The sequence below is a fragment of the Macaca fascicularis genome, chromosome 3, assembly GCF_037993035.2.
Source record: "Macaca fascicularis isolate 582-1 chromosome 3, T2T-MFA8v1.1".
Taxonomy (NCBI): domain Eukaryota; kingdom Metazoa; phylum Chordata; class Mammalia; order Primates; family Cercopithecidae; genus Macaca; species Macaca fascicularis.
Window position 1 is genome coordinate 125,519,362 of NC_088377.1, and position 17,097 is coordinate 125,536,458.

Sequence of the window (17,097 nt, forward strand, 5' to 3'; positions counted from 1 at the left end):
GAAGGTACTGTTGTGTTGGGTAGGAGTAGGCTGCACCTCTTCCAAAGTGATTCACAAAGTTTAAAAAAAAATCACTTAAGATGGAGAAAGAAATAAAGAATAAAATTCTCTGAGAAGAAATAATTGCTGTTGTCCCCAGAGTACTAACAGCATAGGTCAGCTTTCTTTAGAAAGTTTTCAAAAGGGCTCCTCAAATGTGAAGTCAGTAATAGAATTGAATGCTGCCAACTGCACCCTTGAAGCTAAGCAGTAATGACACGCACCATCATGATACAGAAATGGTCAAATACATTAACTTAATGATGGACCAATGGACGCCCCCTCCCCCAAGAAATGTGATTATATTGTGCCAGCTCTTGAATAAATGTTAGATCTTACACAACTGTGTTGCTATTACTTTGTTCTCCCTCAAAGACCTTTTGAAGTGTTCAAAGCAAAAGATGAGAGAAGACGTGTGCTGCCCCAAATCACAAAAGCGATTTGCTAAAATAAACCAGCTTTGTGCCCTCAAAAACCTCTCCTTTTTTTTTTTTTTAATTGAAAGCAGTGTCCACTGGTCTCCAAAGGGCCTATAAAAACAAAATATTCAAGTCTGAAGGACACCAACAGGCAGAAATAGGCAAGGTAATTCCAGTCTCACATATTGGTTTCAAAAGCAAATAACCCTGCAGCTCAGGTCAATGCTAGATTATGTTCATGTCCAGATTTTCAGCTACCAAAGTAACTATGCCTGTATAGAAATAGTGCACTTTCAGAAGAAAATGCTTATGCTAATGCCTTAGGTGGAAAGAGAAAAATGCAAAATTTTATATATTTGCCCCAATAATACATATGGAGGCAAGAAATGCACACAGACAAGGACTGGAAAGGTACATAGACAAGCCAAAAGGACGACTTCTTAGAACAGCAGTGCTGTGGATGATTGTTTCTTCTTTTCTTTAAAAACTTGATTAAAGTATTTTGTGATTTTTTTTTAATTAAGAGTCAAAGCTAGAGTTCATAAATTGCCAGGCCACAGGCCAAATCTGGCCCATAACTACTTGGAACAAAAGTCATTAACATTTAACATTTAGGAGATTATCACCTGAATGTCTGAATCTGTAGCTTCTCAGGAAAAATTGGAAAATGCAGAAAAATTGGGTCCATCGTCCCATGTGAGCTCAACCAGCTTGATCTATGAGGGGGACATCTGGCCTTTAAGAATTGGGTGCAGTTGCCGTACTCACATAAATTCCTGCCTGTGGACCCCGGCATGTGTGAACACTGGCGAAGACAGCTGGATTTGGAGAGCTACCGTGACTCCATCTACATTTATGAAACTTCTCCTTTCTTCTTTTTACATCTTTACCTTTTGGATACCTCTTCAGTGATTAAATTACAGAATGTCTATATCCACTTTCAGAAGTTACATAATCTGTGAATCTACATAGTACAATACAAACTTGGCAATGAACTCACTAAACAGAAGCAGCCAATCCTGATACTACTACTACCAATAATAATACAATAAAAATACTTAGGTGACTGAGTTTCAAATTAGTCAACTTTTACTAAGCAAATAATACACTTAAAAAATTAAATTTAGAATTAGAACATCTCAGTATTCTATTCACAAAGACTTTCATGGAAACCAAAACCAAAGTAGGATAATAAGAAGCTGGATATATATTCAATTTATCTTTGCTCTCCCTGCCTTTTTTTAAAAATTATAATTATACTTTATGTTCTAGGGTACATGTGCACAATGTGCAGGTTTGTTACATATGTATACATGCCTTTTTTAAGCCTAAGCTAATGGATATGTTTATGTTTGTTAAGCAAGACACATGGTACTAAATGAGCCCACTGAAAGAAGGATGATATATGTTGATCATATCTAGTGTTCAAGATCATTGCTATGCCACTAAAAATAGCAAGTCACCATAAATTTAAATATAAAATGTCCAAGTACACATACAGATACATGCACATTTCACAGTATTCTAACTGTGTTGTTGTTGCTGTTTTTTTTTTTTTTTTTAATTGGCACCCATCATGGCCTTTTAAAGGGACAATTCTTACCTTGTTAATGGCCCCAGATCGCCTGAGTCTTGGCTTCCAGCTTCACTGGGAGTGCTCACTGATTTCGAGGAGGGAGACATAGGGGTTGGGACTAAATAATGAAAATAACAGGTATCCCATGTTAAAAAATGCAGTGGCTGCACTGGTGAAGAGCAGTGTCAGACAAATCAAAACAAATGGGCCCAAATTAAAGTGGTTGTATGGCCAGGAGACATTGAGATGGGATTAAAAAAAAAAAAAAAAAAAAAAAAAAGGAAAGAAAAGGAAAGGAAAAAAGTCCAGTGAATTTTTTGTATTTTGGAAATTAAAATTTGAAATGATTTAGACAGAATTAACATAGGGATTCTGAGGCCATGTCCACCCTAACAAAGTAAAATGGAGAATCAAAATAGCTATCCAGATAACTCAAGTCAAATATCTCTCTAGCATGAACCATCCAGATAATTTTGATTCTTCATATTATTTTGTTAGTATAGATGTGACCTATTAAAAATAAAACAGGGTGTCTATAAAACTTTAAAAGATTATTAAATAAGTGATTCTGAATAATTTTAAATGGTCAAGGACAGTCAGAAAAATCTGTTGTATGTCTGCATTTCGAGGGAAATGTGCTCTGCGGAATAAAAGCTGCATTTGCCATGAAAGCCTAAGTGACAGATAGAGAAAGGGTAAATGTTGAACCTGGTAATTAAAAAGTCTCTTTCAAAACAAAGAAAAATGCCAGGCTGCTTTATTTTTACTTTTAATTAATAGTTGCATTCCATTGTACTGTTTACTGTCTTTGGGACTCGTTTTGCCTTGCCTCCAGCAGCTCTAGAAGACACTGCCATGTGCACAGAAGTAAGCTGCCACTCTGAAGACAGGAGACAAGTTCAAAGATCGAGGTCGGCACAAGCTGAAAATCCGAGAGCAAGCATAACAAAAGAAAAAAGCTAAAGCCAATGCAATTTTTTCCCCCTTCCTTCAGATACAAGCCCAAGGTCCTTCAGAAAGAAGCTGCACCAAATAGCCAAGATGGCTCCAGGCCAGGCAATTCAATGGGTTCTCAATATCACATATGCCAAAGAAGCCATATGGATAGAAAGAAATGTCAGTACATAAGTGTAGATTCCCATTTGGTTTCAATCATGTGCAATTTCCTTTTATTTATTTAATAGGGTAAAGGGCTCAACTATTTTGCCCAAATCCTATAACACAATGGCAGATCTGTCAAGGAGCTAGGAATTTTCATGTGGTCCCACAATTAATTCACTGATTACCCTCTGTGTAAGTTCAGAGGGTAAGTCGGAGAGGTGACTGAAAAATGAAAACGGGGCCCTTGCCAGGGTCCCTTGGCAGTAATGCAGGGATACTTCAAAAGTTGGTCATGGTTTAGAGATGTTAATCTGTTTTGTTCTTAAAGTTTAATTACTGGCTTTACATAGGGTAGGGGAGACTAGGACATACTATTACTGTGTTTAACCAGGGTTCACAATGCAACAGAATTTCAAAGGCTATTTTGAGGCACAAATATAATTGATTGCAAGGTGTCTAACTCATATCCGATGTCAACTAAGTAGAAAAAAAAGTGTCTCAGCTCTTAAGTAGAAGAGAAGGGCCATCAGTCAAATATAATATCCCCTAGGTTACGTCTTCCACAACATAAAGAAATTAAACAAAAGAATCTAATCTTATTGGGGCTTATTATAGCATTCTTGAACATACTATTTTACCTATTACAAATTGAGATTGAGTATAAAATGCTTATTAATAGTGTTTTAGTTTTGTATGTATTAAAATACATCCAGCAATACTTAATAATTTTTAAGCTTATTATATGTTATTTTCATTATTCACATTGATATAAACATTTGCCATTTTGTTGTACATGGAATACTTTTTATTCTTAGTTTAAGTAATTACGGAAATAAATGATAATTTATTTTAATATAAAAGTCAATTATGGAATTAACTTCAGAAGAAAGTATTCTAAACAAAAGACCTGAATATTATATTTATTTTTATGTATTCTTTTAAAAGGGTTTTTAACTATACTGGATATAATGCAGTTTTATAGACACCCTAGGATTAATCTTAAATGTATGGAAAACAAAAGGATAAAAGAAAAATAAAACTATTACCTGAGAGATATATAGGTAAGTGACAGAATAAACAAAATATGCACAAGTAACCTTCAACACAAAGAAAACAAGTAATTCAATATACAAGCTTTAGTGATAAAATGAGGTCACAGACAATCAACTAGGAATGAATGAATTAGAGGAGGAGCATTGCAGTGAAAATGCCAATTAGTAATCAAATCAAAATACAATAAAGTCAAATTAATTTAAACTTGTTAATCGGCTGCTAATCCACCACCATTTTGTCTTCCTTCAAATTTCCCACTGTGCCTTCTATTTTCATCATGGACTAACTCTACGCCTGTGGTAGTTATGAAATTCATAACCAGATCCATAGTATTTAGATTGGCAAAGAGGCGCTGGAATTCAGCAGTGAAAACAAAGAACAATTTAATAAGAAATTCCAAGATTTCTTATATTTACCAAGTGGCAACTCATTTAACAAGTATAAAATAATCTACTAGTAACACGGTGGAGAAGGTTGACCATCTAATCAGTCAATAAGCAGCAAACTACTGACAATTCTACAACCTTTCCTCCCACCTCCTTCCCGCCCCCTCAATTCCAAAAATACATGCAACCTGAACCATAAGCCACAGAATGTCTTTAAAAATAAAAATTAAAAAAAGTTAAAGACTTAAAAGAATAGTAAACACTGGACATGGTATATCCCACACAAGTTGATTCTGAGGAATAGTAACAGGAAGCACTTTTAAGTACCTAGAGGCGGCTCCGGTGAGATACCAATGCTTTGCAGCAAAGCCTCTGTCTCTCGTCGTTTGCGATCCAGATCAGAGTCATCCTGAACAGGTTCTTTCTTCTGCTGCATATCAGCCTAGAAGTAGACGTCAGTAAGAAAAGTTAATAACGTAACTAAATGCTTTTCCTGGCTGAAACTGAAAATGATAAATGCATGGCAGTGAAGACAAGGCAAAAGCCCTAAATAGATATAATCATATGTATAAAGGATGAATAAACACCATAATTGCTCCATTTAATAATTACTGGCCCACTACTTTCTCTTTTGGTTGAAGGCTTTTTCCTGCTTCTATCACATGAGATGAAAGTTTCTCTCCCAGGTTTTGGAAGAGAAAACATCAAGGCAAAGTATTTCTGGCTGGGGACATAATATAAAAAAAAAAAATTCTGACTGTTTTTTTAGACCTCCTTTTCCCTTCTGGGATATCAGTTATTGTGACTGTGTTTGTAATATTCAGGTCCCATGTTTGGGATTGTGCAAACCAGGAATTGTTGGGATCTTGCGGAAAAGTAAAACTATTTATGAAAATGTTTAACTGTAAAACACACTATTTGTATTGCTAAGACAAGTTTGCCGTGGTTTAAAATAAACTGGGCTAAAATCTGTATTAAGGCATGTGATCAATATTGATATGTCTTGGTACTTGATTCTAATTCTCACAGGATTCCATTATATATACTAACTGGAAGAAGAAAATTATCATGTAGAAAATATAGTACAGCAAATCATTTACAAGAAATTCCTTTCACAAATTCTGTCTAAAGACACATTATGTTTTTCATACCGCCCTCTTAATGTCAGATCCTATGCCAGTTGGTGTTTTTACAGATTAGTGACAAATTAAAAGGCAGGTAAACAAGATATGTGGTGGGATTCTAGGGGAAATTTAAACATTCCAAGTCTCTTCTCTCTTTCATAATACAGTTATTACTTAAGATAAATTATTTGCTCCACATCTGAAACATGATAACATCATGTTGATGTGTAACTACCTCACAACAAAGCTTTGTGAGCTTACAGAAGTGAAGTTGTCTTAAAGCCTGTCAAAAAACATTTCGTTATGAGACATACCTTCTTCCCCAGGGGAAGTTGGGTAAGCTAACAAGTACATTACTTTCTTTGGGCATGTAGAATACATTTTGAAGCAGTGAAGCATTAGTTACATTGTAGTGTCTATAAGCAGAAAGAGTTTATGCAACTTTTGACTTACTCCCAGAGGGTAACCTACACACTGATTATAAACTAAGTGTATCTTTGCACATGTCTCTGCACTCAACAATTCTGTTACTATTAACTTTGGGCTAAAGCACTCATATTTTTGAAGTCTATCTGTCATTAGAGGGAAGACTACCATTTGAAGGCCAGTAAGGGCTTATAAGAGTCCTAGAGTATTTCAGACATTCTGCGTAACCCAAAATTATGAAATGGCAGTTTAATCTCTTATCAGTGAAGATATCAAAGTTCATGTTCTTTTGCAATTTTAACATTTAAACTACCGAAGCAAGTCCCAAAGTTTATGTGTACAACAGAGGCAAAGATAGAACTAAGATGAGAAAAAAGATGTTGCAGAGTGAGGATCTGTATCTACTACAGAATCCTACTATGTTTTAATCATTCAACAAGCAGTGATTTTGTAGCATTAGTAATTAAAAACCTTCAAGGTGCCTTTCTCAGCAAGTGATATTTCTGTTTGTGTAGAGTAATCACAGCTGAGACCCAGAGAAGATAATCAAAGAAAGAAAAATTTGTCAACTGAGAATTGACAATCACTTTTCCACACACATTTCCACATTTATTAGAGAAACATGTGAGGATGGGCCAGGAAACTCCTGGCCATTCTACCTCGCAGCAATTCGGCAAAAGGCCAAGGACAGAATGAAACTTCAGGGTGGCTCCCACTGAGCTCACCTCATTGCATTAAAGCCAATTTTTCATGAAATTGGGCCAGTGTCTTAAATGGTGGCCACGATATTTATTTTAAAATCAGATTTCATCCATAATATCACAGCCAAGAGAGCAGTTGACATCCAAAAGAGCAGAGGGTGGTCATTTTACACAACATGGACACAGTTTCCTGAATTCTGTGGAGATAATCAACTTGGGTGGTCCTAATTCACACTAGTTTTTATATTCATGGCAAAAAAAGGGCACTCAGTTTAGTATTAAAGAGCATTTATTTTCTTTTTAATGTTAAATTTATTTGTTTTATTTAAAATATAAGCCTAAAGAAAGTTTATAAAAATCAAGGCTATTTAAATCTATTTCTAATTCTCTATAAACAACACAAAACTAGAAAATCTTAAACTCGGGAGTCAGTGACAGTGGCCAGTCGATATTCCATGGATTCAGGATCAGAAGTTTCCAAACAAATTTGCAGATGCTTGGAAAGGATGTCTGGGACGTGCCTCACAAACCTGCCCTGACTAGTTCATATGTACATTTATTCACTCATTCATTCATTCTATAACTCCTTTTTGAATGTCTACCATATGGTAAAACCTATATTAGACATTGACTTAATGATTAAAAAACAAACAACAACAACAACAAAAGCATATAGCCCTGACCTTGAAAGCTTGCAATCTATTAGGAGAAAAAGACAAGTGAAGGGGAGAATATAACACCTTGTCCTAAATGGTTTGATAATGTCAATGATAGGATGCAGAACTAACCTAGTCATGAGGAAACAAAGGTTTCAGAGGCAGCTTTCTGGAGAAAGTGACATAGGAGATGAGAACGGAACGACATGCAGTTAACAGCCAGGTGAAGGACAGCCAGGTAAACTTAACAGCCAGGCAAAGGATGATAGGAAGAAGTAGATCAGTGAAAGCAGAGGAAAGAGAACATCCTAAGCTCTCTGTCAAGAAAGAATGTAGTCCATCAGGGCACATGTAAGCAGCTGCATCTGACTGGAATGTGGATTTTAGGGAGAAAAAAAATGGGGGCGAAAAGAGAATCTTGTTATGCCTGTGCAGACCTGATGATCACTGCAAATTGGGGTAGGGGGTGGTGAAAGGACGACTTCAGGTTTCTGATCTGGAAAATTGGCTTGATGAGCCTTAGAGGTAGCTCCCTTTTATCTCCAGACTCCTTCATGTGATTGGAGATAAAGGGGGACTGCCTCTAAGGCTTAGACCTCTGCAGCCCAGCTTCCCTATGTGAGAAAGGATCAGAATAGATTACTTCCAGATTCCTTTCAGCCACGAAATGCTCCAATCCCATGAAACTGGGGGCCTTGAATTTTAAGATCCTTCTAAAAATGGGGCATTTTTATAAAATGGGCTCACCAGCAGAGATCCTAAAAATGTATGCGACCATTCTGTGAAGCCCCATTCATCTACTCTGATAGCAGAATGACAGCTGTCTCTTACTGCTTTGGGATCTTCTCGAATCCTCTTGAATCTGTGAGGAAGACATCATTCCTTTTTCCATTTTACAGAAGAGGAAACAGGTTCAGAGAGGACCGATACCCATTCAGGGCCAGTCTGTGAAGGGCAGATCCAGGCTTCCCAGCCATGTTCAACTCAAAGGCCCCTGTGCATAATCACTGTGTTAACTGTCTTCAGTCTTACAGCCCCAGCTGCTCAGAACCAACCAAGTCAGCACAGTTGCAGAGAGTGCATGGAAAGAACCAAGGAAAGATCTCTTTGAGGGGAGATGGATGGGAAGGGAGAAGATTTCAAGCCAGGAGAGATGTTAAAGACGATGTGGTCCAATGGATCCTAAAATCTAGCCCTGCTTCAGATCACTCAAATCAGAAACTTTGAGGATGGAAGACTGGGACTCTGTATTGCCATCTGACTCTGTGGAGCACAGTTCAGTTATCACAAGCTTCAATCACCATGTCACTTTAGACATGAGAAAATTAGGACTTCATATGATGTCAATCCAGAATGAGGCAGCAGCCAGGAATGTCTAGAGTCCAGGTGTTCCATACCCTCGACTACCTGCAGCCTCCAACCTTCCAGGGCTCTTCTTGCTGTGAAACCAGCTAAATCCTCACCAGGCAAAAGTGCTTGGTTATAGAATCAAAAGGGGAGCCTGCTTCCATCAGTCCAGTGTGCCTGTAATTTCCCCAAAATGTGTAAAATGAAAAAGATGAAGCAGACAGCATAATTTGGAACGAAATTTCCCATATCACATCACATTTTGTGGTAATTCTATGAAATTCAAGTTGGATATTAGAATGTCAGTTTAAAAGGAAACTGGTTATTAGTAAAGGATAACAGGTGCTTTAAAACTACAGTAAGTGTTGACATTTGAGGGAAAGGAAATATAATAACTTAATGCTTTTTTTGGCTTTGCATGGAAATGAATAGCCATTCCTTGTCAATTCTCACCTCTACTTCACTCAAAGACTGCATACGTAACAGCAAAGATCTCAAAGGGAAAAAACATTATGTGTGATGTCAAGGACAAACAAATGATCACATCAATCAATGCGTAATGGTATGGAGAGATGAGAGATGCCAGAAGGCTAAAATGCAACTGCAATTATCTTTTACTTTGTTGGAAAATAATAATTGTTGTAAATCTATTACCTTGGTCTCTCAGCCTTGTAGTATGAAACAACACTTATTTAGATTGTAAGGCATCAAAATAAGTTTTCTTTTTCCTTACAGAAGAACTGCATAGGGAAGCAGCTCTGGTTTCTATACACAAAAGCATATCATACCACACGAAGTTTTTTCTTAGAAAACTATTCAAAAATATCTTTGGTATCTGGTTTTTGTATAAGATGTGGGCTATTCCTACACTGCCACAACAAATTAGGGAACTAAAAATAAATTATTTGTTTGATTCACATAGTGGAAGAAAATGTGACATGACAACAAGGCATTGGATTGGGATTACAGAGTCCTAGATTCTAAGTCTAGAAAGCAGAAAAGCTACATTTCACCTCTGGATCTCTGCTGCTTTGTTGGCACAAAGAGGGGCCTGAATGGAAAGTCTCTGAAATTTCAGCCAGATCTAACATGTAATAATTCTTTGTACTGTATGTACTATCCTATCTACCTTCTCACTAAGAGAAGGACAGCCTTCCCCTTACCAAACCTAAGATGCTTATTTACCATTAAAAAACGTACACCACTTTGGAAACAATGGAAATCTACTGGCATAGTTTTCTAATTTTCTGCTAAAATGTTCCTGCTGGTAGATTTTTCAGAAAAAAAAGAAAAACCTTTTCTTAAAACTAACATTTATCAAGTACTAACTATATTCTAGGTACTGCTAAGTACCGCCCCACAAAATAAATGTATTATTGTTCTCATATTAAAAATAGGAAACTGAGGCACAGAAAGGTTAAGAAGTTTCTAACAATAACAAGATCACAGACCACCCTTAGAATTCTGTTCGAGTCTGTGATGAACCTGGAGTTTGGAGGCCTCTGGAGCCTCTGGATCAAATGTAATCCCCCATTTAGGTGATGGCTGACCAGTACATAGCAGAAGGTAACAACTTTATCATGCGGAATAGGGACATAGTCAATCATTTTATTCCAATATCATAAAAGGATTCTTTTAGGAGGTCCTATTTATCAATTTGACCAGCCCCTCAGAATCAAGTGATCTTTCTTTTTCCCCCACAACACCCCAACACCCAGGATTTACCTCTTTCTTTTTCCTCTCCTCTTCCTTCCGTTTCTTCTCTTCTCTTATCTGTGCTAAGCGCTGCTTTTTGCGCTCTAGCTCAGCTTTTAAGTCACTTTTGTCAGACATGTTGGTTTCCTTGGAGAAAGAGAAAAAAAAAAGTGAACATATATAAAAATAACTTTTCTGTATATCATTGCAAAAATCATTTGAAAGAAAATGCAATTTGAAAATGTGACTTTTGGGTGATCAACAAGAGGTTGTATTATTTAGCCTATGTGAAAGAATCAAAGAAACAAATTAAGTTAGATCTGGTCCAAGGATATAAAATATTTCCCTTTTAGGTATATATACATAAATATCTAAAGAAATACAAGGTTATTATCTGGCCTAAGCAAGGATAGCAACTTCCAGATAATCAACACATTTTCTGTACAAGTTTCTTAACAAATAAACAAAAATAAATAAAGAATCAAAAAAGAACCATCATCATGACTTCCAATTTAGATGATAATGGAGCAATTCATTCCCACACTGAGAAAAGAAAATAGGCTGTCATAAACCCTTAGAGACGTGCCCTGCTCAAATTTCTATGGACTCAATAAACATTCCTCCACTGAGCTAGGACGCATGGAGATTTCATTTTGCCTAACGTTATTTGCATCAGGGAAGACAGCTGCTGAAGACCTAACATGTTAATCTTCTTTCTCTGTAAAACTCCTGAAGTGTCACAGTTAATTTCCTCTCCAACACAACCCTATTTCTATAAAACTTTCATTTGCATTCTGAATGTAATATTGCTTATTCTGGCACTTTCCCTTTCCAAAGCAAAGGGTGTTTGTGAGCACATGAAATGGGAGATAACACCATGGCAAGTTCTTAGGAAATTTTATCCAAACAAGATTTAATTTTAATGTTAATCATGGTGACGGTGCTGGTAGTGATGGTGCCAGTAACATTTTTAAATGAAATCAGTTCGAAGAAGACTCTTACTAATTACCGATGATTATATATTTAAGCCTTTTGTGCTCCCAACTGAAAACTAACAAAATGGAAACCTTGAGAAATGAAGGGCCACCCTCGCCCAATTTTCTAAAATAATGGGGAAAAATTGACTAACCATAAATGTCATGAGTATTCATTCGCATACTATTTGCATGCAACTAGGATAAATATATAATGTATCTTGAAGTAGATTACAGAGCAATGGAAGGCAAACAAACAAACAAACAAAAACAAAAACACACACACACACAAAACCCAAAGAATACAGAACAATGAAAAATTCTCAACTTTTTTGTCATTGTCCCCAGAAGGTAATCATGAATCTGCAGTCACTCTAGGACACACTTTCAGACAAATAAACAAGTTGGGAAATACACTGTGTTTCTACTATACACATTTCTGATCACAGTGTGACAGCAGAGATTTGTGAAATAATCAGAATTATTGCAATAACCAATCTCTGCCATTCATGATCATATTCTTTCTACATTTTTCAACAAATATTTGTTGTATTTAATCGGTGCTAGGCACTTTATAATGAATAGGGTTCCAAAGATAAGCAAAACCAGATTCTCTCCTTCAAAGAGTATATAGCTCAAATTTGTGGACATGCAGTGTGGATAGAGATGTTCTCTGAGATATTGGCTTATTGATTACTCAGTGCCAGGCCCTTGACATCCTTATCACATGTAATCATATCAATCCAAGTACACCAGTATTATTATTAATTCCTTTTCATAATTAAGACAAAGGAGGTTCAGTAAGTACTGAGACTGCCTAGCCAATAGATGGCAGAATCTAAATTCAAGCTGCCTAGCCAATGGATGGCAGAATCTAAATTCAAGCTGACCTACTACATATTTGTGATCCCCAGTGTACAAGTTCAGAGGAATGCAGAGCAAAATGATAATCAAGGTCTGGTGGAGTATGCCAGGGAAAGCATTGAGGAGTAGGTAGAATTGGGACTGGGTATTGAATGAGGTCAGAACTAGCAAAGGAAGGGCATATTTGGATGTGTGAAGACCTGTCAAAGAGGGAACTCACAGATTGAGTGCAAGAGATGTGGGTAAATTCAAGTCAAGAAACAGAAAGTTGAGGCCAGGTGTGCTGGTTCATACCTGTAACCCCAGTGCTTTGGGAGGCTGAGGCAGGAGGATAGCTTGAGGCCGAGAGTTCACGGTTACCGTGAGTTATAATCATGCACTGCACTCTAGCCTGGGTGGCAGAGTGAGACTCTGTTTTAAAAAAGAAAAAAAAGTTTAATTGGTAAGAATGGATATGTTGAGGCAACCTGGAAAGCCTGGACAAAACAGAAAATTGAGTTATATTTGGTGTAATGGGTGATGGGCAAACATAGCAGATTTTTGAAAAGAAAAGTGACAAAATAAAAATGGAATTTGCTTAAGCCTATTCTTGTCCCTGCCTGTATAACAGACTGGAGCAAAAACTAGAAATAAGGCAAGCTGCTGGGAAACTAATGCCAGCTTCTCTCTGATTCAACTGTACCTGTACAGGGATGGTAGGCAAATGTGGAGACAGAAGTAGAGAATGTGCACTAGGGAGAGCACAGCCAAGAGGGACCAAGGAACTCTTAGTAGCCTTTAAATATGGAAGCAAAAATGGAAGGTCCAGTAACAATTCGACTTTGAGAAGGCAAAGGGGATGGCAGTGAAATTAGGAAGAGAAGACAAAGAGGAAAATGGTGAAAAAACCTTGCAACATGTATGTCATAATTTGGGTATCAGTGGAACTTCTGGGCAGAATGCACAAATACAACACTACAGATTGGGGGAGAAGTGGGATGGGGGACTGAAGTTAAGGAATAGAGTTTGGGGTCATCCCCCTACAAAGGACTGTTTAAACAGAAGATGCAATTCAAAGTCTTAACAGAGCCAAGGGAGTAATTGAGCAAGCAGAGCCGTGACTGAGGGCCAGCCAGAGAGGAAATGCCCGGTCCACAGGAGGAAGCTCCACCAGGTCCGACTGAGGGTCCACATGGAGGGACACGGGCCCACGAAGTTAGATCTTCTGATATTTTTCTTTCCAAGAGAAGTTGCAGAACTTCACAAAAGTGAAGTTTATCACTAAAATACAGGTTGCCAATAATTTTCAACACCAATGGGTAAAATTCCTGGCAGGAATTCCAGAAGTCATCTGAGAAGTTATAAACACCATTGACCAATGAGGGTCCATCTAACTAGTGTGCTGGAAATCTTTTGGTAGTCAGAAATGAAATGTATGATCAGAAAAATCACTGTTAAAGCAATAGCTGTTTCATTCTAAGCTGAAAGCAGCCAGGAGAATCTTCTTAGAAAATGTGAGTTTTCCCCTCCCCCACATTTCCCCAACTTTTACTTGACCTTTCCCCAACATTTTTTTACCTTTCTCCAATTCATCAAAACTGTCTGGTACAACTTCAGCAATATTTATTGTCATTAAGGAGCAAATCATAAGAAAGTCTTGTATTTGTTATGATTTTCTTGCAAAGAATTTCAATCACAAAAGGGAAGTAAAATGTATTCTCAGAAAATTTCTGCAAAGTGCAAAGGCTTTCTTGCAAATAATAAACATGTCTTACAATGTTGACCATTTAAGTGGAATTCCCAGCCAGAGAGTCAATATTTTAAAAATAACAACAAAAACATTGAGGCAATTTTTTAAAAAAGATTATATTAGGTAGTGATGATCCAAATAATTTAAGTCTTTAAATGCAGCAGGTTACAATGCTAGAAGACACAACTGTAAATGGCCTTCCATTTATTGATTTTTTGATCCATTCCAAAATAGATGCTTAGTATCAACCCCTAGGAGAATAAGGAATCTCAAGAGAATGCCTCATAAAGGGTTTGGAAAGTACACATTATAGTGAATGAATGAGCCTTTACACATAGTAAAATGGCTTAAATAGTAGCATTAAATGCAGTGTCAGCACTGAACTCCATAGGATTTCCTGGGGGGCTTGCTCCTCTGACCCACTAAATCTCCCTGCACATCAAATAAAGCAAATCGAGGAGCAAAGCATGAGGGACATGAGTTATAGAGATTCCTGTGGCTAATGCAGGTTATTGCCAAGGCAATTCTGATGCACTCAGTCTAAGAAAATAAGAGTCAAAGCTACCTGCTGCTAATTATTGCTCATTTACTTCATACACATAAAAAGCTGGTCTCTCATTTACAAATGGCAAGGGATCAAGTGGGTAAATCAAACCCACCTCTGGGTATAGGGCTCCTCCCTGTCTGATCATCTGCATGTTCTAACACACACCAGCCAACTCTGGGCTTGACTCCACCTAGACTTAGGAGGAATCACAGCTCAGTCTCTCCCCAGCCCCATCCACTGTGATCAGTTGCACTTTTGTACCTCCTGCTGAGCATCCTCGGAGCAGAGTCCCATATTCAGAACTCTTTTTCCATAGGTGGCATCTCCTCTTCCTCACTCACTTTCACCCACCTTCATTGCCAAATTCACACTTCTTACCTCCCTCCACCCCCGCATCACAGCCTCTGTTCTCCTGCAAACCCTCCAGCTTTACTATCACTGAACACAATCCCCATTTCACCGCTCGTCTTTCTTTGTCAAGCCAAGTTATATTCACCCCAAAACAGATGTCTCAAAGTTCAAATCAGTTACTACATTTACCCTAGACTCCATACACCAATCCCTAGAGCCTGCTAGCTTTTTTTCAGATTTCAGCTCTCTACTACTGATTTCCCTTTTGTTCCTTGATTCACCCTTTATCCTCTGCTTAGTGTTGTCACTACAGCTCATCTCCACTCATCCTCCCAAACGTCTCAGTTCTGATCACTTTGGCTTCAGCACATCTCTGATCTAGTAAGCTGTCATTCTTTTGATCCAAATACACGAGTCAATAAAAGTAAAGAGCTAAAAATTATGCCTGGCAAATACTAAACACCCGAGAAAAGTTTCTCCTTTTCCTTCTTCTCCCCTTTCTTTTCTATTATTATTACCATTAGTTTACCCTGCCCAGTCTTGCCCACATCACCAATTGCACCCTAATTCAATAACCAAGTCATCACTCCAAGTTCACTGCAATCATTTAAAAAGTGTTACTGTGAGAATTACATGAAAGACATGGGACATTACTGATTTAATAACAATACATTTAAAGTAAGGAAATCCAGTCTGTGTTCCTAGCCATTCTAAAACACTTCAGAGCAAGTAGAAGGAGCTTCTCTATCTAAATGAGTTATAAAATGGAAGGCATGTGGGAAAAGGGATGTGACTCAAAAAAAACAAAAAAACAAAAAAAACAAAAAACACCTTTTTAAAAAATTAAGTGTAGTCATTTAGCTTAACAGTAAAAAAAAACCTTCTCAGTTTTTTCTTTTGAACATAAGAATTACATATCAAGCTGTCCTCAGCAGACATCCCCTGCACCTTACCCACTTCCCCCGGAGGATGAGTTGGTATATGAAGACATGGTTTCTTCTCTAGTTAGGAAGTTAGTTATAGCGAAGGTCTCTCCTGCTGTTCCATTATACAAATGGCTCATGGTCCTAAGTTTCTTTTCTTTCTTTCTTTTTTTTTTTTTTTTTTTCTGGGACAGAGTCTTGCTCTTTCACCCAGGCTGCAGTGCAGTGGCACAATCTCAGCTCACTGCAACCTCCACCTACTAGGTTCAAGCAATTCTCCTGCCTCAGCCTCCCAAGTAGCTGGGACTACAGGTGCATGCTACTGGGCCCAGCTAATTTTTGTATTTTTTATAGAGACGGGGTTTCGCCATGTTGGCCAGGCTGGTCTTAACTGCCGACCTCAGATGATCCTCCTGCCTGGGTCTTCGCTGGGATTACAAACGTGAGCCACCATACGCGGCCCCTCAGTTTCAATAGAGGAAAAAATGGGGAGAGGAGGGAGGGAGGCAAACATGAGAGAGAGAAATGTGGATACTGAGGAGGGAGGAAATAAAACTAAAATCATTTTCACCTCTTCCCTTGCCTTGCCAGGTTCCCCTACATCTCCTTTACATTTCTTATGTCTGCACATATCCATAGAGAAAGGAAAATGTCCAGCTTTTCTCGAACCCAACAATGATATCTATTGCCTTCATTTTTATTTCTGTACGTATCATCATGGCACAGTTTGGTCCTATTTAGAACCAAGTGTCTAGCAGAGGAGATGCAAAGGATTTAGTTCTGTTTACACAGCTGCTGAGTAACAGCACCTCCGAAGGCTTAGCTTTTGAACAATATAGATCTCTATTTCCTTTCGGTTGTCTAAGTTGGCAGCCGTTTGGGATTCCATTCCTAATGCTGGCATATGCAAATGTATTTTTAAGCTTAAAGTTGGAATCCTAGGAGGTTTAAATCATTGCCCAGCTGTTGCCAGACTTATTGAGAAAATACCCAGAAATAAGTTCTCTTTTCCTGCCTGAAAACAATTGCTCTTGTCAGCTCTTCACTATCATGTATTGAACTTTTCATCTGCCACTGAATACGTGTAAGAAATTTGATCTTTCACAGCCCCATTTCACCTGCTTAGTGTCTCATAAAATGCAGCTGCCTCCTTCCACTTGAATGGGAGGCCAAGGGATGATACAGA

General features: G+C 37.8%; 1 protein-coding gene across 14 annotated transcripts in view; it reads right to left on the minus strand.

The window, feature by feature from the left end:
• Window positions 1-17,097, minus strand: part of DYNC1I1 (dynein cytoplasmic 1 intermediate chain 1) — a 318,746-nt gene that overhangs the window by 275,667 nt on the left and 25,982 nt on the right. For 6 of the 14 annotated variants that reach the window (XM_005550168.5, XM_045388826.3, XM_074035475.1 and 3 more), the window contains exons 2-4: window positions 10,554-10,670; window positions 4,902-5,016; window positions 2,062-2,152 (exon numbers count right to left, since the gene is read on the minus strand). In XM_005550168.5, coding sequence (XP_005550225.1) covers window positions 2,062-2,152; window positions 4,902-5,016; window positions 10,554-10,661 — 314 coding nt within the window. In that variant the 5' untranslated portion in view covers window positions 10,662-10,670. Of the gene's footprint in view, window positions 1-2,061; window positions 2,204-4,901; window positions 5,017-10,553; window positions 10,671-12,655; window positions 12,773-17,097 lie in introns of all 14 variants that reach the window. The other 8 variants (XM_005550167.5, XM_005550165.5, XM_015447267.4 and 5 more) reach the window with 3 other exon arrangements.